Below are 25947 nucleotides of genomic sequence, written 5' to 3'. Positions count from 1 at the left end.
GGAAGACGTTTGGGATGACCAGAACCCTTCCTAGAGCTGGCCGTCCGGCCAAACTGAGCTATCGGGGGAGAAGAGCCTTGGTGAGAGAGGTAAAGAAGAACCCAAAGATCACTGTGGCTGAGCTCCAGAGATGCAGTCAGGAGATGGCAGAAAGTTGTAGAAAGTCAACCATCACTGCAGTCCTCCATCAGTCGGGGCTTTATGGCAGAGTGGCCCGACGGAAGCCTCTCCTCAGTGTAAGACACATGAAAGCCCGCATGGAGTTTGCTAAAAAACACCTGATGGACTCCAAGATGGTGAGAAATAAGATTCTCTGGTCTGATGAGACCAAAATAGAACTTTTTGGCCTTAATTCTAAGCGGTATGTGTGGAGAAAACCAGGCACTGCTCATCACTTGTCCAATACAGTCCCAACAGTGAAGCATGGTGGTGGCAGCATCATGCTGTGGGGGTGTTTTTCAGCTGCAGGGACAGGACGACTGGTTGCAATTGAGGGAAAGATGAATGCGGCCAAGTACAGGGATATCCTGGACAAAAACCTTCTCCAGAATGCTCTGGATCTCAGACTGGGGTGAAGGTTTAACTTCCAACAAGACAATGACCCTAAGCACACAGCTAAAATAACGAAGGAGTGGCTTCACAACAACTCTGTGACTGTTCTTGAATGGCCCAGCCAGAGCCCTGACTTAAACCCAATTGAGCATCTCTGGAGAGACCTAAAAATGGCTGTCCACCAACGTTTACCATCCAACCTGACAGAACTGGAGAGGATCTGCAAGGAGGAATGGCAGAGGATCCCCAAATCCAGGTGTGAAACACTTGTTGCATCTTTTCCAAAAAGACTCCTGGCTGTATTAGATCAAAAGGGGGCTTCTACTAAATACTGAGCAAAGGGTCTGAATACTTAGGACCATGTGATATTTCAGTTTTTCTTTTTTAATAAATCTGCAACAATGTCAACAATTCTGTGTTTTTCTGTCAGTATGGGGTGCTATGTGTACATTCACGAGGAAGAAGAATGAACTTAAATGATTTTAGCAAATGGCTGCAATATAACAAAGAGTGAAAAATTTAAGGGGGTCTGAATACTTTCCGTACCCACTGTATATATATATATATATATATATATATATATATATATATGAGCTGATGGATGCTCAGGGCTCTCTGAGCTCTCTCACCACCCTGTGGTGAGAACCTGCTGCTGGTGAGAAGGCTGACTGCTGACAGAACACAAAAAGGTACAAATGCTGCCTGTTTATTTTAGGGGACCCATTAGAGGGAAACCTGATAGTCAGGAACCGAACCTGAGTTTAGTTAGTGGCTTGAACATGCAAATGTTTTTGTTTTATGCTATGAATTTGCTGTGCAAAACCTTCCTGCATTGAAACTGTTTGCTGCTTTGCTGAATAAAATTGCAGGACAAACCTTCTTGGGCTGTTATTGCTGCCGAAACCAATTAAGCCTGTCCCTTAAAATATGTATAAAGTCAAATTGGTGTTGCCGCACATGTTAAAGATATAAAGCTCTTCATGTATGGAGGGAATTGACAGACTGTCTTGATAAAGGTTGGCTGCGCCCTGCTAAAACGTTGGACATTGCACTATATATCTTCTTCCTTCTGTCAAGTCCAGAGCGTGCCTCAATCACAGTAAGTGTGTGTGTTATGTATGTTGTGACAGTACGAGGCTCTGCCACTGTGAAGATGGATATAGGAACGACATGGTGTCCATACTAATAGTGAGTGTTCTTGAGAGTTGAGAAAACTGTTACAGTAATCCTAAATGGGGATTAGGAGCTTGAAGGCTTCAGAGCGTCTTGGGTGGAAGGAAGCCTTCAATCCGAAGTCCAGGTCTTACTGGAGATCTGTAGGTTGTGGGAGTGTGCAAGTATGAACGCTTGTTATAAGCAAAGCCTGGGTATAGCTTAGGACCCCATACGGAGAGATCTGTGTGCTCCAGCCAGGAGACAGTTGTGCTCCCATTAAGGGTAGATTTAGATGCGCCTCTAAATCCCTCTTGCCTTTGAAGCTCGATCTGCATTAGGTTCGCTCTCCAGAGGCTACTGACAGGCAATGAGGAAGCAATGCAACTCATCCACACCGCCTGTTTCAGCCACATTTGTGCCAACAATGGAGCCGCAGCCATGTGCATTGCACGCAGCTGCAGGGCGGTTGTGGTGCTTCCCCATTGACTTGCATGGGTAGCGTTCATCGGACTTGCCACCCACCGAACAACACCTGTCGAGTCAACTCTGCCACGACATGAAAACATCCCCGTCTTCTGTCTATTGCAGCTTAAAGGGGGCGGGTAGTTATCGGGTGGCAAACACGTGGCTCAACCACATATTTCTCTTATGTCCTCTGACAGTCACAGCCTGTTCGGTATACCTTCACGAGTGGGTAATGGCGCCCTCCTGCAGAGGGCACCATAACCACTCGTGAAGGTATACCGAACAGGCTGTGACTGTCAGAGGACATAAGAGAAATATGTGGTTGAGCCACATATTCAGAGGTGCTACTGAAGAGTCGGGAGCTTGGCGTTTTTATTACATTTTTGCTTATAGTACTTTGTGAAGTTGAAACCCCTGCATAGAAAAATACTGACCTAAGAGACTTTGTTTTTCTTTTTTAATTGTTTAATAAAGCGGGCCAAGAAGCCCTTTAACCACAGTTCGGAATGGCACGACCCACTGAAAACGCTCACCACCACTGAGCTAAACATCCCCTGTATGTATGGGTGTGTGTGTACAGAGAGTATATAATATATATAATATATATTGCACACAGATATTTTCAAACTCATATTAGCAAAGGTTGGAAGTTTTCGAAAAATATCTTTATTTTAGACTATGAAATGCAGCTTTAAGCCACTAGTGTTTAATAAAATGGGATATAGTTTGTTCTTTTCCAGTAAGCCTAATAAGCCAACTAGAGGCTCAAACATCAGATAGCAGAATAGAAAAATAGATGTGTAGAAAGTAGAAAAGCTGCTTTATTCTGTGCAGAATGAGATGAGACCCCACAAATGGTAATTAGGTGGCATAGCAGCTATCAGGAGCACTTGTGCCCTCCCTCTGCATCTCCTGTTGTAATGCCTATGTGCTGTCTATTAGGCTAAGGTGACCAGATTTTTAAAATGAAATCTGGGGACATATTTTTTTTTCTTTTATTGGTAAATGGCACAGGACTGCATAATACACAGAGCACTGGGCACAGGACTACATAATACACAGAGCACTGGGCACAAGACTACACAATACACAGAGCACTGGGCACAGGACTACATAATACACAAAGCGCTGGGTACAGGACTACATAATACACAGTGTCCTGGGCACAGGACTACATAATACACAGAGCGCTGGATACAGGACTACATAATACACAGAGCACTGGGCACAGGACTGCATAATACACAGAGCACTGGACACAAGACTACACAATACACAGAGCACTGGGCACAGAACTACATAATACACAAAGCGCTGGATACAGGACTACATAATACACAGAGCACTGGGCACAGGACTGCATAATACACAGAGCACTGGGCACAAGACTACACAATACACAGAGCACTGGGCACAGGACTACATAATATACAGGAGGGTGTTAGGCATAGAGTTCAGGGTTCAGAGGTTTGCCATGCACAGAGGATACTTCTGCCCCCACCTCCATAGCTCACCTCTGCACCCTTCTCTCACAGATTATCTCTGCAGCCACCACCTAGCCCTTCCCCCCACAACAGCTAAACTCTCCATCTCTCCATGCAGCTGCATCAGCTCTGACCCCTGTTCCCCACTGCCTTCACCTGTGTACAAACAGACCCCCCCCCCCCCATCTGCTCACTTCTCGGTCTCAGCCCTCCACACAGTCAATTTTTGGCTCTGCCTCCCCTCCACAGAACAGCAGCAGGAGCAGCAGTGAGATCGTCCAGCAGGGGGCGTCTGCATCTGAGCCACCAGGCTGTTTCTCAGCCAGCATGGGTTGCCCTGTCTACATTAATCCGGCCCTGAATCCGGGGACAAATCTGGGGACAGACTTCTACTGGGACAGTGTCCTCAAGTCCGGGGACTGTCCCCGGAAACCTTCTTTTAGGTCTCATGCACGCTTGACGTCTTTACAGCTGCTGTTTGTCTTCAGACATTTTTTCTGCAGCCGGTAAACTCCCCAGCATGTTATCCTTTGTGTTCATGCACACATAGGCTGTTATCAGCAGTTTTTGGCAGGGGAGTTTTCTGGCTGAAACCCCCCCAGAACTAGAGGGTTTCGAGAGGAGTTGGAACTCTAATAAAAGCTTAAAAACGCTGAAAAACGAGACTATTCTGCGTTTATCTAAGTTTTTGAGCCATAAGCTTTTGTGGGAATATAGTTTTGCTAAAAAAAAAGAGCTAAAAGACGCTACAGCTGAAAAAAGCTAAAAAAGAACGCAAAAAAAAACCGCTACTGCATAAAAGCTGAAAAACTCCTTCTACAGCTACAGTTTTCTACTGGCATTTTAGTTGTTAAACTGGATAATGGAATGCTTTAATTTTGCATTTAAAGCAAATCTTTCTGTAAGCTTTGAAATAGAAAGTAGTGATACTTGCAAGATACGTTTTAAAGTTTGCACATAATCCATGTATTAAAATTATTTTAAGGTTGTATTTGCTGCCGGTTGATATCTTTGGTATCTGTTTACTTAACACAACCCAATCTTTTATATTTTACCAAAAAATTTGCTATTATATTGTATTTGTGTGCACTAAAACGAATTGTATTGTAGCCTAAAAACTGGCGCTTGATAAACAGCTGCACCAGTATCAATTGCAACTGCCGCCATTTTATTCTACCGATATCCCTGCTTTAAGAAAATATATAATCACTTACTAAAAAAAACAACAAATTTCTAGCAAAAAATGCTGATTTTAACATGTAAGTGAAAGGTTAACTTGGGGACAGTAAGTGTTAGGCTCCATTCACATATTGGCATCCCGGATCACGGGCAGAATTGCCACAATTCTGAATCACGGCAAATCGCGGGATACCAGCGCGATTCCCGTCACTTCCATTCCGCCCGACGAATCGCAGTAAAATTGTGCCGATGAAGCACAGTAAAATTGCGCAAACAGAATCGCGCGAGACCTGTTGCCCAAATGAAGTACTTTTTTTTGGATGACAGGCGTCCCGCAATTCTGTTTGTGTGATTTTAACATGAATAGTCAGACAACAATCGCGGCAAAATTGTGCAGCATTTGGGGTGCCATTTTAAGTGACGGGAATAACGTGGGCATCCCGCGATTTGCCGTTATTCGGAATCGTGGGCAGAGTCTCGGCGATTTTGCCTATGATCCGGGATGCCAATATGTGAACAGAGCCTTTGAGTTCATTAAAGCAGAGCTCTAGTAGTTTTTGTGTTTAATAAAAGTCAGCAGCTACAAAACATATAGCTGCTGACTTTTTATAAACACGCACTCACCTGTCCCAGGATCCAGTGATGTTGTCGCCCAAACTATCGCTTCTCTCTCTCTCCTTTCCAGGCGCCAGCATTTCAACTATAGACACCCGTCTATGACAGCTTGCGGCTGTCCTGCTGCGCCTCCTGAATGGTCGGGCAGTCTTCTGGGATACTGAGAACCTCCACTCAGATCGCCTAGGCTATCCAAGCGGAGGTGGGAGTAGGTACCTGTCAAAACTAGGTACCCCCCCCCCCCCAAAAAAAATGGCATGCCAAATGTGGCAGGGGAGGGGGGAGGATTGCTTGAATTGGAACTTCCCCTTTTGGGTAGAGCTCTGCTTTAAGCAGATAGGTTAACCACTTAAGCCCCGGAAGATTTTACCCCCTTCCTGACCAGGGGGTATTTTGCGATTCGGCACTGCGTGAATTTAACAGACAATTGCGCAGTCGTGCGACGCTGTACCTAAACTAATTTGACGTCCTTTTTTTCCCACAAACAGAGCTTTCTTTTGGTGGTATTTGATCACCTGTGCGATTTTTTTGATCATGCGCTATAAACAAAAAAAGAGCGTCAATTTTGCAAAAATAACAATATTTTTCACATTTTTTTATATGAAATTCCCCCAAAAAAAATGTAAAAATCAAAATTTTTTAACATTTTCGGCCAATTTGTTTGATGCTACCTATGTTTGGTAAAAAAAAATTGCAAAAAGCGTATTTTGATTGGTTTGCGCAAAAGTTATCGCGTTTACTAACAAAGGGAAAGATTTTTGTCATTTTTGTTGTTTTTTTTTTTAACGCGTAATGGCGGCGATCTGCAATTTTTTTTTTGCGGTACTGCGACATTGCGGCGGACAGATCGGACCCTTGACTGACATTTTTGACACTTTTGGGGTTACCAGTGACATTACTGCAGTAATCAGTGCTATACATATGCACTGTTACTGCAAAATTACACTGGTAGTGAAGGGGATAACTTTATTTGAGGGAGGGGCTGTGTGTGTCCCTAGGGGCGTGATTCTAACTGTGATTGGCTGTCTGTTGAGCTGTAGAAACAGTGATCAACGGTTCTACATAGTAGAACCATGTGATCACAGTTTCTACACAGGGGAGAATGACAGGCAGCTTGTTTACATTAGCCGTCTGACTTTCTCCCTCTGCAGCGGCGATCGCAGAGTGACCGGCGGACATCGGGTCCGCCGGTCACACGCGCGGGGGGGTCCATGACCACGCGGGAGTGCGCCTCCGGCGGCGCGCGCTCGCTCCCTAGACCCTCACAGGCTAGCGACGTAGACCTACGTCACTTTGCCTGTGAGGGGCTGACTGCCAACGTAGATAGTCGTTAGGCAGTCGGCAAGTGGTTAAAGTATTGTTTACTTTATAGTGGTTGTACACCCACTCTGATGACTATAAAAAGGCTTACCTATAGGTGCTGTAAATATCTCTTAAACTTGCACCGTTTAGGAGATACTTACATTGTATGCAGCCGATGTTGTCATTGGCACATGAGGTCTGAAGAAACGGCTGCCCGTGCCGTTCTTCAAAGCCCTGTGCCGTGACCGGCGGCTCCCGCGCTCATGCATGCTGGTAATACAGCTGGAGTCTGCAGACGCGGAAGGAAGATGGGTGAGGATGGATGTGGCCAACAGCGGGGACAACGCGGGCTTTGTTGCAGGGAAATGTCACAATATGCTAGTATGTGATGCATACTAGCACATTATGCATTTACTTTGCGGGGGGGGGGGAGGAAGCGTTTACTTTTTAATTGAGCACAAATTTTCAGGTATTTTATAGAAATATTTTGTTCAGTAGGCTACTATCAAAATTCCAGAGCAATTAGCAGTGTAACAATAAAACATTAAAGTAAACAGATGATTAATAAAACATGTAAGTGTTTTTTTTTTTTTTTTTTTGTCCTCATTATTATTATTGGGTTGGCAAAACTTTTAGCCAACAGAAACATTTATGGGGCATTACTGGTGAAAATTGAAAGTCACAAATAGGCAAAAATGACTGCAAGTACAGGCTTCATGTCCGACACTACCAATTGCATTGTTGACCTGGAACAGCATAAATAAAGAACTCAAATTTGTCATACTTCACTGGCTGTATGCTTGTTCCCAGTCAGTGCACACTTGTAGGTGAGCCTAAAGTATATTTTTATCCCAACAGATTTGTTTTAATGCCTCCATACACTAAGTCGGTAATTGTTTTTCTTCCTATGCAGGAAACGGACCCGGATTTTGACCACTGTGCCGTCTGCATAGAGAGTTACAAGCAAAACGATATTGTACGCGTGTTGCCATGCAAGTAAGTACCTTTTATAATTCCCTGCAGTACTGTTGATGGAGGTGAAGCTCAATGAGTCAGTAACAAACTGTATAGGATTATATCAATGAGTGATTGACAATGTTTTAGCTTTGGTATTGTGTTATGTGGGATATGGAAAAGCACAATTGCCTTAGTACTAAACTCAGCAACTGTTGCATCTCATAAAATTAACCACTTTACCACCGGAGGATTTTGCTGTCTTACGTCTGGGCCGCTTTTTGCGATTCGGCGTTGTGCGACTTTAACTGACAATTGCGCGGTCGTGCGACGCTGTACCCAAATGAAATTGACGTCCTTTTTTTCCCACAAACAGAGCTTTCTTTTGGTGGTATTTGATCACCTGTGCGATTTTTACTTTTTGCGCTATAAACAAAAAAATAGCGTAAATTTTGAAAAAATAACAATATTTTTCACATTTTTTTATATGAAATAAATTCCCCCCCAAAAAAATGTAAAAATCAAATTTTTTTTAAATTTTTGGCCAATTTGTTTTCTGCTACCTGCTATGTTTGGTAAAAAAAATCGCAATAAGCGTTTTTTGATTGGTTTGCACAAAAGTTATTGCGTTTACTAACTAAGGGAAAGATTTCTGTCATTTTTGGCGTTTTTTTTTTTTAACGAGTAATGGCGGTGATCTGCGATTTTTTTTTTTTTTTGCGGGACTGCGACATTGCGGCGGACAGATCGGACCCCTGACTGACATTTTTGACACTTTTGGGGGGACCAGTGACATTACTGCAGTAATCAGTGCTATACATATGCACTGTTACTGTAAAAATGACACTGGCAGGGAAGGGGTTAATTTTATTGGAGAGGGCGGGGTTAATGTATGCCTGGTGCTTACTGACGTGTGTGGGGGGGAGGTGACTATGTGACACAAGGACAGATCAAGGGTTCAGCTATGCTGCAATCTGACCCTGCCTGTTACTTTGGAGATCGGCCCGCTTGTGTTTACACAAGCGGGCGGATCTCCTCACTCGATTCCCCGACGATCGGGGAAGAGCAGCGGCGCCGCCGCTCCTCCCCTTGCCCGACTCCCGCTGTGACTGAATACAGCGAGAGCGAGCCTCCGGTGGCGCGCGCGCGCCGTCTAGAAGGGGGAGGGTCTGCCGACGTAGGTCTACGTCGTCAGACCTACAAGAGCCACTTTGCCGCAGTAGTATCAACGTGAGCAGCGGTAAAGTGGTTAAAATATCATCAAAAGGGTCATTTATTTCAGTAATTCAATTCAAAAAGAGAAATTCCTATATTTTATATACAAACCCGATTTCAAAAAAGTTGGGACACTGTACAAATTGTGAGTAAAAAAGGAATGGACTAATTTACAAATCTCATAAGCTTATATTTTATTCACAATATAATATAGATAACATATCAAATGTTGAAAGTGAGACATTTTGAAATGTCATGCCAAATATTGGCTCATTTTGGATTTCATGAGAGCTACACATTCCAAAAAAGTTGGGACAGGTAGCAATAAGAGGCCAGAAAAGTTAAATGTACATATAAGGAACAGCTGGAGGACCAATTGGCAACATGATTGGGTATAAAAAGAGCCTCTCAGAGTGGCAGTGTCTCTCAGAAGTCAAGATGGGCAGAGGATCACCAATTCTCCCAATGCTGCGGCAAAAAATAGTGGAGCAATATCAGAAAGGAGTTTCTCAGAGACAAATTGCAGAGTTTGAAGTTATCATCTACAGTGTATAATATCATCCAAAGATTCAGAGAATCTGGAACAATCTCTGTGCGTAAGGGTCAAGGCCGTAAAACCATACTGGATGCCCGTGATCTTTGGGCCCATAGACGGCTCTGCATCACATACAGAAATGCTACTGTAATGGAAATCACAACATGGGCTCAGGAATACTTCCAGAAAACATTGTCGGTGAACACAATCCACCGTGCAATCCGCCGTTGCCGGCTAAAACTCTATAGGCCAAAAAAGAAGCCAAATCAAAACATGATCCAGAAGCGTAGGCGTTTTCTCTGGGCCGAGGCTCATTTAAAATGGACTTTGGTGGAAAACTAAGTCTGTGATCAGACAAATCAAAATTTGAAGTTCTTTTTGGAAAACTGGGACACCATGTCATCCGGACTAAAGAGGACAAGGACAACCCAAGTTGTTATCAGCGCTTAGTTCAGAAGCCTGCATCTCTGATGGTATGGGGTTGCATGAGTGCGTGTGGTATGGGCAGCTTACACATCTGGAAAGGCACCATCAATGCTGAAAGGTATATCCAAGCTCTAGAACAGGTATCCTCAAACTACAGCCTTCCAGCTGTTGTGAGACTACACATCCCATGAGGCATTATAAAACTCTGCCATTCACAGACATGACTAGGCATGGTGGGATTTGTAGTTCCTAAACAACTGGAGGGCCATAGTTTGAAGACCCCTCTTCTAGAACAACATATGCTCCCATCCAGACGTTGTCTCTTTCAGGGAAGACCTTGGATTTTCCAACATGACAATGCCAGACCACATACTGCATCAATTACAACATCATGGCTGCATAGAAGAAGGATCCTGGTTCTGAAATGGCCAGCCTGCAGTCCAAATCTTTCACCCATAGAAAACATTTGGTGCATCAACAAGGGGAAGATGCGACAAAGAAAACCTAAGACAGTTGAGCAACTGGAAGCCTGTATTAGACAAGATTCCTATTCCTAAACTTGGGTATCTTGTCTCCTCCGTCCCCAAACGTTTGGGGATGCCACACAGTGGTAAACATGGCCTTGTCCCAACTTTTTTGAGATGTGTTGATGTCATGAAATTTAAAATCAACTTATTTTTCCCTTTTTAAAATGATACATTTTCTCAATTTAAAGCGGAGTTCCGGGCACAGAATCATTTTTTTTATTTCAATCTCTCCCTAACAATCACCCTTACACCTCGATACATCCGTTAATCCTGTTTCTTAGGGTGAAATAATGTGTTTGCAAGAATAAAATCTTACTTTATAAAATTTCTGATGTGCGCCGCCATCTTTGCTGTGGATTGCCGAGTCCGTTGTGGGGAAATGTCTTCCCTTCTTCCTGAGTCGAGTGGGCGTAGGCCTGTGAGTCCAGCGCGAAATCTCGCGCATGCCCAGTACTATGCGATCGGCATAGTACTGGTTTCCATAGGGACGGCAATGTTAGAGGAAGTTGCCGCCCCTATAAAGCCACCCCCCGCCTCCCGGAAGCGCAGACAACGTGCAGGAGAGGAGAGAGAGGAGAAGACAGACAGACAGAGAGAGAGAGAGAGCGAGCGAGCTATCACCACCCAGCATTTACAGGCCACACAGGTATGTGTTTATATTGCTTGCCCAGCAGCACAAAATTGATTAAAGGTGCACCCTGCTTATATTGGGCTGAATTTTAAGGGGCACCCTGCTTATATTGGGCTGCATTTTAAGGGGCACCCTGCTTATATTGGGCTGAATTTTAAGGGGCACCCTGCTTATATTGGGCTGAATTTTAAGGGGCACCCTGCTTATATTGGGCTGAATTTTAAGGGGCACCCTGCTTATATTGGGCTGAATTTTAAGGGGAACCCTGCTTATATTGGGCTGAATTTTAAGGGGCACCCTGCTTATATTGGGCTGAATTTTAAGGGGCACCCTGCTTATATTGGGCTGAATTTTAAGGGGCACCCTGCTTATATTGGGCTGAATTTTAAGGGGCACCCTGCTTATATTGGGCTGAATTTTAAGGGGCACCCTGCTTATATTGGGCTGAATTTTAAGGGGAACCCTGCTTATATTGTGCTGCTGTGAAAGGAGGACACTGTCTTCAGTTGCAAATATTTTAAAGGGGGGAATTGCTTTTTAAAAGTGCTGTGATTCAATTTTTTTTCTCTTTGTCTCCGTTTGGCTCATCACAAAGACAAACCTCCACACCCAACCACACCCAACCACCACCATCCAAACAACTACCAAACACATCACACCCCTCCCCCTCTAATTTAATTTAGTGTTCACTATTTCAAATGTGCTGTTCAAGGGGCACCCTGCTTATATTGGGCTGAATTTTAAGGGGCACCTTGCTTATATTGGGCTGAATTTTAAGGAGCACACTGCTTATATTGGGCTGAATTTTAAGGGGCACACTGCTTGTATTGGGCTGAATTTTAAGGGGCACCCTGCTTATATTGGGCTGAATTTTAAGGGGCACACTGCTTATATTGGGCTGAATTTTAAGGGGCGCACTGCTTATATTGGGCTGAATTTTAAGATGCACCCTGCTTATATTGTGCTGAATTTTAAGGGGCACCATGCTTATATTGGGCTGCATTTAAAGGGGAACCCTGCTTATATTGTGATGCTGTTAAAGGAGAACACTGTCTTCAGTTGCAAATATTTAAAAGGGGGGGGACTAGATTTTTAAAAGTGCTGTGATTCAATATTTTTTCTCTTTGTCTCCATTTGGCTCATCACAAAGAGAAACCTACACACCCAACCCCCACCATCAAAACAACTACCAAACACATGACACCCCTTCCCCTCTTATTTAGTTTTCATTTTTAGTTTTCACTATTTCAAATGTGCTGTTAAAGGGGCACCCTGCCTATATTGTGCTGCTGTTAAAAGTCTTGAGATTAAAGTTTTTTTTGTACTTGGTCTTGAACAAACCCCAAACAAAAACCTGCACACAACATCCGTAAGGGCTCTACTCCTTCTAGATATGCAATTTTAAGCGGGGGCGTGTGTGTGTGTGTGTGTATATATATATATATATATATATATATATATATATATATATATATATATATATATTTCAAAAATATAAATGTTCAAAGGTTCAATTTTTAATTTTTTTTTTATTTTTTTTAACATTATAGATTTTCTAACATGGAAGGAGAAAAGCCATCCTGCAGTGGTTCCAGGAAGACAACTTGGGAGGAGAGAGTAAGCATAACTTTATAAAATCAAAAAAAAAAAAAATTTTAAATTCTAGATAACGAAATTATGAATATTGTTATTGACTTGTATTTTTAAATAAACATGCTTGAAATGTGTTATAAAACCAAATTTTATTATTAATAAAAAACAAGATTCAAACAATTTTTACAAACATAATTGTACATTACACATCATATCTTCTTAATATTTTAACATTTTTTCTTAATATTATTTTTCAAAATGTTAAAATTATTATTTTTTTTTTTTTTTTTGTTAAAACAGAGCAAAATGCCTATTGATGAAATCTGGAAGGAATATCCACCAATAGAACAGGATCCAGCGTTTCCAGTGAATCCCACCAAGAAGATTTGCCAGCACACATCCGAAAGTGAAGAGGAGGGCGACCTATCTCGTCTTGGCAACAAAGACTGGTGCAGGTGTGGGAACTGCATTCCAATGGCCACTCCTGTGGAATCTGTGTGCTGCAAGGAGATAAACGAGGTGGAGGGCAGCATCCCAGATGGTGAAGAATGCATAACAAGCTTCAACATTTTCTGCACCACTTCCGAAAATTTTAAAAGTGAACTGCATAGCCATTCATCAAAATCCACCTTCTATAGACCCTGAAAACAACAGGTATAACATAAAATTTCAATATATGTCAAATACATATTTTTGTAAAGTTTTTGCTTAAATATTTGTCTACTAATATATATTGTGAAGTTCTTTATATATGATGTATAATGTAAAGTTCTTCAATGTTCTCTATGCACATTTATTTAAATTTTTGTTTCATTCCATCTTTCAGCAATTTTAAATGAAAATAATTATTTTAATTACTAGAGTGAGTTTCAATTTTTTTTTTTTTTTTAGGAGACTAAGAAAGACTGCTTTCAGAACCTTCACTGCGTGGATATATGGCTACTTGGGAAAAGGAAACAGAAGAGTTATTCCATCATGTGCAGTGAATGCTGTCAGACATGCTTTTCCTGATCCTGATGATTCCTATGTGGCTTTCCTGTGTAGTAATGACTATGATGCTTCGGAAATGGCATCTGAGTAGTTTTTCTCATATTTTTTTAATAAATTGTATTTTAATTTAAAATAACAAATTTCTATTTGATTTTTTGATCTGTAATTTGTGCTCTGGTCGTGGGTATAGTCTTCACTTTGCATTTTAACGTTCAAATCACAGCATAATTGTCAACATTGCTGTACTTTTATAAATATTTAGTCCCAAAATTTCCATAGTTTTATTTTTAAATAAAAGTATTTCATAAAGGAAGTGTTTAGGGGGTGTGGGTAGGTGGTGTTTAGTGTTGGTAGGTAGATAGATAGATAGATGTGGTGCATAGCTAGTAGTTATATTGTGTGTATTTACTCAGATTATGTTATCCGATGTGGAAATCTTGTTCGATGTTCCTGGATGGCAGTAGATGTTTCCAGTCTTTCTTCAGGTGCTATATTGCATGGCATTTCTTTATTTTTAGAAACCCATGTCGAATGAACATTTCCAGAAATTAATCTTATCATGTCCCCTAAAATTGGAATGACATGTGTTAAAGTCATTTTTTCATAGACCTGTCTGGCTATCCATTTTTTACGACCACATGGAAACTCCAGGTTCATCCTTTGCAATTGCACGGTTTCGCCTGATTCCATTTTTTTTCTATTATTGCAGGTCTCCTTACAATATTTTTGTTGTGGCATAAAGCTGCCACTTTTGTCCGTGCTTCCATAGAGTCAAACCTGTAATGTATTCTTTTTGGTCTATATTTTAGCATCATACTATGGAATGTCTCTATGGCTCCGGTCTGACAAAAATATGTAAGGTGAGGTATGTCCTTCTGGATTTGGGGATCTTTCACTAACTCAGATAGGGCGTCATATGCTGGGCTCTTCTTTTGAATCCATTGTAGATTCTCCGATTCAGGAAAACTTGACTCATGTAAGCACCCATACTCCTCCTCTAAAACTTTCCATGTATGTACGTTTATGACATGATAAAGTATTGACTCCAATCTCATTTTAAAATAATCCCCATCTCCTTTGGACGTTCTGCTGCACCAATTAAAATGGTTTAGAATCGGCCCAAGCCACGATGTAAGTGGTCTGCAGGCCTTTTTCTTGGTCAATTGAAGCAACTTTCTTTTTATATTTTTCACGTAGTGCCAAATGTCAAATTGGTGCTTGATAGGTTGATAACGTGGACCACTTAACACTTTCCTAATTCCAGTATGGCGATCTGTGCCGATGAAATGGACTTCCAAATGGTTCTCCAGTATTCTGTCTAAGCATTTTATGAAGCCCAATTTCTCCATGGCGACAGATGAAGTGGTCTGTGTGACCTGAACCACCTCTAAATCTACAATTTTTTTGGATAGTCTGTCCATAAAAGTGTATGTACAATATTTGGCTGAGAATCCAGGACTATCGCATTGGCCATCGCCCACCAGGAACAATGGCTTTTCCTTTACCGAGCTCTGGACCTCTTCTTGTTCCTTTTTCCATGCAATGTCTATAGCTGGAAATACAAAACGTTGCTAGCTGCTATGAAACGATGATTTCCCAAACATAAGAATTCCAGCATAATCGCAGAGTTCCTTAAATTTTGCATAACTAGATCCTGAAAGAACTAAAGATCCAGCAATGATGATGTTTCCAGCGGTAATATTCTTAATTTTTGGTTGACTCTGCCACAGCTTTAAATTATGTTTTGATTGGCATATGGAATGTACAATTACCATCGATCCCACATATTTTTTATCGAGGTTGGTAATATGAGCAGAGCAACTTTTCCGTGGGCATCTCATTGCCATTAAGATATGGTCGAGGCAACATTCAAAGACCATGTATTTTTTTCTTTTATTAGTGTGTTTGGATCTTGACATGGTACGCCTTGACATGGTACGTCTTGACTTGCTACCAATTCATCAAGCTCAAATTTTTCGGGTGATGCAGATTCGGAAATGCGAAAACTGGAGTCCTGTTCATACTTTAGTTTCCTTTTTTTTTTCATTCAAAATGCTTGGTAGGGGTGAATCACTCACTGACTCATTCTCTGACAAAATATGTATAGGTGTTTGTACAGAAGCAGATGGACCTTCAATGTCCATTGATTGGACAGGGACCTTGCATTTCGACTAAGAAGGAAAAACCTCTTTGAGTGGTGTGGACTCATGCAGAGGCTGTATAAAATATGAAAATTCTTGGACATAGGGGTGATCATGAATTATGCTTTCCTCCTTTGCTACATTGAAATAACTTTCCTCTGATTTATCCCATTCTAATTCAAAGTCAACTGTTTGGGTACTCACATCAGTGCAGTGTGTGAACTTCTGTGAGGACCGATGACAAGCACATGTACACTGAGATGTGCATGGTTCACCGCTTTTGTCTTCAGTCCTTCTTTTTGACAGTCTTTTTTCCCAGCTGTCATCATAAACTTTACTTGAACTGGTTTGTGGAAAAATAGTCGGGACTGCATTTGCCTGTAACACTTTTTGTGTTCCTTTGATGACGTAACAATCCCTCTCAAAATGCATGGAACAGATTCTAAACTTGTCTCCTCTTTGGTCTTCCAAAATCAATTTTGTAAAATCTGGAATCATGTTTTTATCCATTCCAGCATTTGCTAACCAAACTTGGATGCGAGTAGGCTGTTTTGGAAACTTGAAAAAAGAAACATTGGCTGGTGTGGATTTACGTCTGGTGACATAACTGCATGTCTTCACAAAGCACTTTGGCATTTCTATAATCGACAAAGTTTGTATTAGTTTCGACAATGCATCTTTTCGTTGTGACACTTACTTACCAAAACCTAGATCTAGGTGTTTCTACTTTCCGTCACATTACCTTGGCAAAATTTATAATGTTCATCCTTAGTTCCATAATGAAAATAAAAATGGTTTAATTTGTAGAGAAGTAGATTGCGCTTTATTTGTGGTGGTAGGGTTGGTGTAGTTTTGTGTGTTATGTTGTGATAAATAAAGACAGACTTTTCTTCGGTCAGTCACCCATTAAAATTAAGGTAAAATTTGAATCATGTTTTCCCTTTTATCTAATTTATGAGCATGTAAAACCAATTATATGAAAAGGTTGTAATGTTAAAGGGGTGGGTTAATACTTTTATAAAGCACAGTGTATATGTAATATCTCTAACTTTTTATATAGACAATTGTTTTTATATCATGTAATTTTAAAACATGAATTAAATTTTATTGTGCCTTAAATTCACTGCAATATTAATAAAATATTGACAATTTCATGTCACGTTTTCATGTCTTCTTGGTAATATATCACGTGTTTGTGTGTGTATAATATAATATATATATATGTGTGTGTGTATATAGATATATATATATTTATATTTATAAAATCATGTTTATGTGTGTGTAAAAATGTATGTATGTAGATCATATAAACACACACATGCTCAAATTAAATAAATCATATATATATATATATATATATATATATATATATTTATGCTCCAAAAAAAATTCATGGTGGCATGAATGGTCCCTAGACCACCAGGGACATGCCACCATCCATGTGGGGCCCCTTGGCAAGTGGGGCCCCCGGGCAACCGCCGGGCATGCCCAGTGGAAAAGACGGCCCTGATTCCCCCTACCTCTAGGAGAACCGACTTCACAGCCTGATCATGAGGGACAAACAGAAGAGGCGGAGGGAGCGCACGTGGGCCGAGGCTGCCAAGAAGGTACCAAATACGGAGGGGAGGCGACTGTACCGTGTACACCAGGAAGAGGCGGGTATAAATATTGCAATATATATCGTTGGGGAAAAAATATCGCAATGTGATTTTTTTTTTTTTTCCCCAATATCGTGCAGCCCTACTACGCATGTATCGAAATGTGTCTGGTTCCTGTTGACGCAGCCAAATTTAGGTACACGTCCACCCAGCTTTAATGGTGAAGTAACTCCACTCTGCACTACCAGCCAACATATCGTATTAGTGCTGGTCCAGGAAACAAATGCCTCCTATCCCAGTCCTCTCCTGCTCCTAAATAACTTTCAACGTTACCTTGACCTCATGCAGCATGGCAGGTGAGGTATAGTCTGCAGAAGTGACATTTCCTTAGGTGTGGTATATCTTACCAATCTAGCAGTACTAGAAGTGGTTTATGTAGTGAGGGGAGAAGCTTGACAAAGAAACTTCATGGCAATTACATTTTTTTTATCAGGGTTACAAAGATTAGGTTACATTTTCACAGGCTGTCTTTAATACAGTCTACCTAAAAGAAAAAGTTATGAGTATATACACTAAACCTCACAATTAATTACTGTTATTTGCTCCCTTTTGGTTTATTAAATATACAGTTAAGTGTTTATATATATATATATATATATATATATATATATATATATATATATATATGTATTCGACAAATGAAAAAAAAAGAAATACCTTCTGATATTGTCAGAGAACTTTCTGTATTCTCTGTGCTGCATTTTCAGGCCATGTTCATACTGATCCGACAATAAAGTCACACGATTTTCGTTCCGACTTCACCCTGTGACTTCAGGTCCGACTTCCATGTGACTTCAATGAATGGGATCTGATTGTGATCAATCTTTGATATAATTGCGACTTGTCCTTTTGACCAATCAAAACCATTCCTTTGCTTCTGGTATAGATTGAAACCTCAAGCCAAATGTATTAAAAACAAAAACACAACAGTGTGCCCCCCCCCAATCCATACCAAGCCCTTAGGGTCTGGTATGGATCTTGAGGGGGAACCCCACACCAAAATGTTAAAAAGAATAGCGCCCCCCCCCCCCAAGACCATACTAAGCCCTTTGGGTCTGGTATGAATTTTGAGGGGAAACCCCACGCCAAAAAAACAAAACGTGTGGGGTCCCCCAAAAAAATCCCTACCAGACCCTATTTTCGAGCATGCAGCCCAGCAGGTCAGGAAAAAGGGGGGGGGCCCTCCTGAACCATACCATGCGACATGCCCTCAACTTTGGGGGGTGGGTACTCTGAGGCAGGGGGGCTCTGCCAGGACCTCTTCCCGACAACCATGGCCAGTCGTTGTGGGGGTCTGCAGGCAGGGGGCTTATCGGAATCTAGCAGCCCCCCTTTAAAGAAGGGGGCCTTCTCCATGTGAATGCGTAGGGGTACACCCCAAAAAAGCAGTGTAGCATAAATAAAAACATGACACAGTTTTTTACAAGTCCTTTATTCAAAAAGAATGTCCTGCAGTTTAGCGCCAACTGTGTCTGACAGTTCTTATATAGCTATGGGGCATGGCCATGCGATGACCTATATCTGTGACCCCGCCCTCCTTGTGACATCATGGACCCATCATGCCTGGGGTCCTAGACATCACAAGGGGGTGGGTATATTGGGGTGATGTCACCTGATGGCCACACCTTAAAGATGCGGCCTCTTTAAGCATTTGACCGCGCCGCGGCCGCGCTGTGATGGCCGCTGCAGCCCAGGCCCGTCCCCCGCTGCGCTCCAGTGACTGATCTTTCCTACTTCAGCCGCTATGAGCGGCATAACGTCACATCCGGGCAGCGGGAGCGGCTGTGTGAGTGTGCGGCGGTGGATCATTCATCTGACTGCAGGTAACTCTGCAAGACGGTCACGGGGGGTCACGGCTCTGATCCCTCCGCAGGCACACAGACGCCAGCAGCAGCATGATCGCAGGAGGCTGACTGAGACACAGTGACTGAAGGAGCGGAGGCGGAGCGGAGCAGAGCCTGAGACAGCCAGCTGAGCCAGGCAAGAGTAAATGGGCTGGGGCCTGGGGGACCTGGACCTCTTGCATTTGGGGGGGCAGCATATTTTAGGGCCCCTACTAGTACTACAATGCTAACCTACCCCCTCCACCTAATACAATGCTGACCTGCCCCCCCCTCATACAATGCTTATCTGCCATGCCATCCCCCCCTGGGCCCCCCTCCCCTAATACAATGCTAACCCCCCTCCCCCTAATAAATTGATGACCTCCCCCTAATACAATGCTGATCCCCCCCCCCCCAAATTTAGGGGGAGGGAGGGGGAAACAGTATTGTATTAGGGGGAGGTCATCATTTTATTAGGGGGAGCGGGGTAGCATTGCATTAGGGGAAGGGGGGATCAGCATTGTATTAGGGCCCCTAATAATTCTGACATCTCCTGTACCATGCCCGCACAGCCTGTGACATCTCCTGTACCATGCCCGCACAGCCTGTGACATCTCCTGTACCATGCCCGCACAGCCTGTGACATCTCCTGTACCATGCCCGCACAGCCTCTGACATCTCCTGTACCATGTCCGCACAGCCTCTGACATCTGCTGTACCATGTCCACACATCCCCTGACATCTCCTGTACCATGTCCGCACAGCCTCTGACATCTCCTGTACCATGCCTGCACAGCCTCTGACATCTCCTGTACCATGTCCGCACAGCCTCTGACATCTGCTGTACCATGTCCACACATCCCCTGACCTCTCCTGTACCATGTCCGCACATCCTCTGACATCTCCTGTACCATGTCCGCACAGCCTCTGACATCTCCTGTACCATGTCCACACAGCCTCTGACATCTCCTGTACCATGTCCGCACAGCCTCTGACATCTCCTGTGCCAGGTCCGCACAGCCTCTGACATCTCCTGTACCATGTCCGCACAGCCTCTGACATCTCCTGTACCAGGTCCGCACAGCCTCTGACATCTCCTGTACCATGCCCGCACATCCCCTGACATCTCCTGTACCATGTCCGCACAGCCTCTGACATCTCCTGTACCATGCCCGCACAGCCTTTGACATCTCCTGTACCATGCCCGCACAGCCTCTGACATCTCCTGTACCATGTCCGCACAGCCTCTGACATCTCCTATACCATGCCCGCACAGCCTTTGACATCTCCTGTACCATGCCCGCACAGCCTTTGACATCTCCTGTACCATGCCCGCACAGCCTCTGACATTTCCTGTACCATGCCCGCACAGCCTCTGACATCTCCTGTACCATGTCCGCACATCCCCTGACATCTCCTGTACCATGTCCGCACATCCCCTGACATCTCCTGTACCATGTCCGCACAGCCTCTGACATCTCCTGTACCATGTCCGCACATCCTCTGATATCTCCTGTACCATGTCCGCACCTTTACCACTTTTAATTAGAATTTGCTATTTTATATATAAAGCCCTATATGCTTTCATATATGTCTTATCAATATTTAATACACTCTTCAAACTTGCTTTAAAATGCATGGTTTTCCCTTTTATGAAGAAGATAATAATGGCGTTATGCTGTTGGGCCCGTATAATAATGCTATGGGGCTGGTATGAAATTTTTTCCAGGGCTGAATTATATTCCCAGTCCGGCCCTGTATGCGGCCTGGCATGTTAAGTGCATGTGGCCTTGTATGGTTGGGGGGGGGGCGCTCACCGACCTACGGGGCTGTATGCTCTGATAAATGTCTGGTATAGTTTTCAGGGGGGGGGGCACACAGTATTTTATTTTTTTTATTTTGGCATGGCTTTTTCCTCTTAAAATCCATACCAAACCGATCCCAGAGCTCAACTCGCATGCCACAAGTCGGATCAGTTAAGATGATGATCTGACTTGGATGCGACTTCCATTAAAATCTGTGAGCAAAAATCTACCCAAGTTAGACCAGAGTAGTGCAGGAACCTATTTCAATGTCAGACCGACACAAGTCGGACCAGTTAAGACTGCTCTCATAGGGAACCTTCGATTTTGACATGTCATGCGACTTGTGCTCTGAAAGTCGGCGCACTTGTCCGACCAGTGTAAACCGGCCCTTAGGGCTCATGTACATTGCCTTGCGAAAGTATTCAGCCCCCTTGAACTTTTCGACCTTTTGCCACATTTCAGGCTTCAAACATAAAGATATAATTTTTTGTGAAGAATCAACAAGTGGGACACAATCAGGAAGTGGAACAAAATTTATTGGATATTTCAAACTTTAACAAATAAAAAACTGAAAAATTGGGCGTGCAAAATTATTCAGCCCCTTTACTTTCAGTGCAGCAAACTCTCTCCAGAAGTTCAGTGAGGATCTCTGAATGATCCAATGTTGACCTAAATGACTAATGATGATAAATAGAATCCACCTGTGTGTAATTAAGTCTCCGTATAAATGCACCTGCACTGTGATAGTTTCAGAGGTCCGTTTAAACTTCAGAGAGCATCATGAAGAACAAGGAACACACCAGGCAGGTCCGAGATACTGTTGTGGAGAAGTTTAAAGCTAGATTTGTATACAAAAAGATTTCCCAAGCTTTAAACATCCCAAGGAGCACTGTGCAAGCGATAATATTGAAATGTAAGGAGTATCAGACCACTGCAAATCTACAAAGACCTGGCCGTCTATCTAAACTTTCAGCTCATACAAGGAGAAGACTGATCAGAGATGCAGCCAAGAGGCCCATGATCACTCTGGATGAACTGCAGAGATCTACAGCTGAGGTGGGAGACTCTGTCCATAGGTCAACAATCAGTCGTATACTGCACAAATCTGGCCTTTATGGAAGAGTGGCAAGAAGAAAGCCATTTCTTAAAGGTATCCATAAAAAGTGTCGTTTTAAAGTTTGCCACAAGCCACCTGGGAGACACGCCAAACATGTGGAAGAAGGTGCTCTGGTCAGATGAAACCAAAATCAAACTTTTTGGCAACAATGCAAAACGTTATGTTTGGCGTAAAAGCAACACAGCTCATCACCCTGAACACACCATCCCCACTGTCAAACATGGTGGCAGCAACATGGTTTGGGCCTGCTTTTCTTCAGCAGGGACATGGAAGATGGTTAAAATTGATGGGAAGATGGATGGAGCCAAATACGGGACCATTCTGTAAGAAAACCTGATGGAGTCTGCAAAAGACCTGAGACTGGGACGGAGATTTGTCTTCCAACAAGACAATGATCCAAAACATAAAGCAAATGGAATCTACAATGGAATGGTTCACAAATAAACATATCCAGGTGTTAGAATGGCCAAGTCAAAGTCCAGACCTTAATCCAATCGAGAATCTGTGGAAAAACTGAAAACTGCTGTTCACAAACGCTCTCCATCCAACCTCACTGAGCTCAAGCTGTTTTGCAAGGAGGAATGGGCAAAAATTTCAGTCTCTCGATGTGCAAAACTGATAGAGACATACCCCAAGCGACTTACAGCTGTAATTGCAGCAAAAGGTAGCGCTACAAAGTATTAATTTAAGGGGGCTGAATAATTTTGCACGCCCAATTTTTCAGTTTTTTATTTGTTAAAAAAGTTTGAAATATCCAATAAATTTAGTTCCACTTTATGAATGTGTCCCACTTCTTGTTGATTCTTCACAAAAAATTACAGTTTTATATCGTTATGTTTGAAGCCTGAAATGTGGCAAAAGGTCGAAAAGTTCAAGGGGGCCGAATACTTTCGCAAGGCACTGTACATAGGAGCACAATAAGTAAGATCTGAATTCAGCAGTATTTTTAGTAATGTGAAGGCAGCAGCAGTAACCGTGCAGGCAAAGAAGGACCTCGGCCTTCAGTGGTTCAGAATGACTGAAGGACAAGGTCATTCTCCACCTGCACTGCATTAAGGACTTGTCCAGGGAGAGATGTAAACATTAGTGTGTAATCAATGGCGATGGTACAGATTGTACACATCTTAATTCATACAGTTATAAGCAGGCATATGTCCAAATGAGTTCAGATGCAATATGGACAACTTTTTACGTAGAATACTTTTTCCAGCAGGATTACATCACTACAGCTGTGTGCAGTTACATTGTTCCCAGTTATCTCTGAGGACTGCAGACTCTATTGAGAAAATAAGAGATGTAGATGTTTAGTAGTCCTAGGTTGACAATGCTTTTTCTCATAGTTTGGCGAGCATTGCCACCGTAGGACTGGAAGAGTGTTACTGGCAGGATCACCAGGTGGATATAAGTAAAAAGCCTGAATAAAAAGAAAACTAATGCAGCCACCAGATCTAATGACTAGTAAGCTGCAATATGGCATACTCCCCTTGGGTTTAGATAAGCTTTATATTAGTATAGGAAGGAGATATTATTTAACCTCTTCCCTTCTCACACCTTTGAACCAGAGCATTTCTGATATGGGCATGTTTGTTCGGCAATAACTTTGTCATTTCTTGAAATAAAAAAGGTAATGCATACAGTACAAGGCTTTCTTTCCGTGATCAGTTCTTGCAAATTTTTTTTTTTTTTTTCTGCAATCCTTAATAAAACATTAAAAAAACAACAATACACACGTTTTCCTTTTTTATTATTATTTATTTTTTAGCAGTGTTAGTTAAAAGTAGTGTTACTGCAAATACAAGGTGTACATTTTATTCTGTAATTTGCCCTGTTTAAAATTACATTAAAATTATAATTTTGGTTCAAAGCATTGCAAAGTTTTTTATAAATAAAGTGTTTTTTTTTTTGTTTTTTGCACTTTTAAAAATGGAAAATGTGTAAATATATATGGAATGTGTAAAAATAGTATCAAATCGACAAAATAGAAACCAGCAAAAAAAATCAGCAAGAAATTACCAGTTGAAGGTAAAAGGGGAATAAGGAGTGAATTAGGGTTGATTAGAGTAAACGAAGTCAGTTAATAAGGTTAAAGCAATTGTAAAGGTAAGATAATATATATATATATATATATATATATATATATATATATATATATATATATATATATATATATATATATATATATATATATATATATAACAAACACATCTATATGGAATTGCACAGAGCGACCTGGGAATCTCCTCTTCTTAAGTCCTCCGCCGACACTCCTGGCTGCTCCTATCTCTCCAGTGCCCCCATGGGAAGCCATGAGTGTCCCATGCATGTTCCCTCCTCGAGCCCCACTGCTGCGTCCATTACAGATAGTGGGACCCCGCCTCCCGCTCCCTCGTCACTGGCTTTAATTGACAGCACTGGGAGCCAATGGCTCCCGGTGCCCCAGCAAAGCCAGTGAGACCCAGAAGTGAGGAGTACAGTGCTGGTTGAAATGGGGGCTCAGGTAAATAAAAAGAGGGGTGAAGGGGGATGCCTAAACATTTTTGACCTTAATGCAAGGAATACATTAAGGTCGAAAATGTTTAGGCTTTAGAACCACTTTAAACAGAGAAACATTTTTTTTTAAAAAAGTTTTTTACTTGTCAGGCTGCTTTAACTGGCATCATCTGCAGATTGCAGTTCATTCCTTTCATCTGCAGATGAATGAACAGAATGATACAGAAGTAACATTACGTTACTTTGTATCTTTCTATATCAAGCCTGAGTAGTATTATTATTAAACACTGAGTGAGACTGCTTTTTTGACAGCTTCAGCTGCAGAGAGCTTCTCTGTGTACTCAGCAATTCCATCTTTGATTAGTCAAGGCTGAGAATTGCTGTGTACTGGGAGGTAGACTGGTTGTCATACACATGTCCTGTGTACAATGGTGACGCGTTGTTGTGTTTTTGTGTAGCATTCCCGAATTTTGGAAATAGTTGTTTTAAACCCTTATACTCGGTGAAGTGACTAGCCTCAGGTGATACACAGACATGAACCATATCATCCTACATTGCACCTGTTTATCTTCAGTCTTCTCTTCTCTACAGCCATTCAAAGCGCATCATTCATACAGCTTGTCTGAGCTTTCAGAAAGCAGGGGCGCAGAGCTGAAGTTGCACTCCGCAGAGCTCAGTGAGAGCTGATTAAAGGAAAGGGACACCCCCTATTCACACAGGAACAGAGCTGAGACTGTCAATCACATGCTGATTACTGCATCTCCCTCCCCGGTCTCCTTTTTTTGGGGTCAGGAAAAGCTGTCCGAAGTGACTCATGCAGATGGCAGAGGATAGAAATGACACTGCTCTGGATTGAGACAACTACACAATATAGAGCAGTGTTTCTCAACCTTTTTTCAGTCAAGTTACCCTCTAAAATTTTGCACAATATCATGGCATTCCACTGAAAAATGTAAAAAAAATGAAACTACTAGTCTTACATAAGGCACCAACATCCACACCCATAGGATACCCAACATTAGATTTGATTTTTTTCTTCCAAAGCGAACACACCTTTGCAAGTTGATACTAATTATTCCTTTTCTCCCTGACTCAGCTAATGTGACCCCAGTGCTGACTGAGAAGGACAGTAGCAGTGTTGCCAACCTACCAGATTGAAATTTACTGACACAATACCCAAATTTGACTGGCACAGCCTCGTTTTTACTGGCATTTCCAAAAGTTAAAAAATCACAGTTTTTAGTGAAAATTTCAGTATTTAGACTACAAACAAGCACAATATGCAATTAG

The 25947-nt window shown here is 42.2% G+C and overlaps 1 protein-coding gene across 4 annotated transcripts in view; it reads left to right on the top strand.

The window, feature by feature from the left end:
* RNF130 (ring finger protein 130) overlaps positions 1–25947 on the top strand; it is a 552973-nt gene that overhangs the window by 376588 nt on the left and 150438 nt on the right. For all 4 annotated transcript variants that reach the window (XM_082253136.1, XM_082253138.1, XM_082253137.1 and 1 more), the window contains exon 5: positions 7666–7748. In XM_082253136.1, coding sequence (XP_082109262.1) covers positions 7666–7748 — 83 coding nt within the window. The remainder of the gene's footprint in view (positions 1–7665; positions 7749–25947) is intronic.

The sequence above is a fragment of the Pelophylax lessonae genome (genome assembly GCF_965119305.1).
Source record: "Pelophylax lessonae genome assembly, chromosome: 4".
NCBI classification, from domain to species: domain Eukaryota; kingdom Metazoa; phylum Chordata; class Amphibia; order Anura; family Ranidae; genus Pelophylax; species Pelophylax lessonae.
Note: the sequence above shows the minus strand (reverse complement) of the source record. Positions and strands in the feature narration are given on the sequence as shown.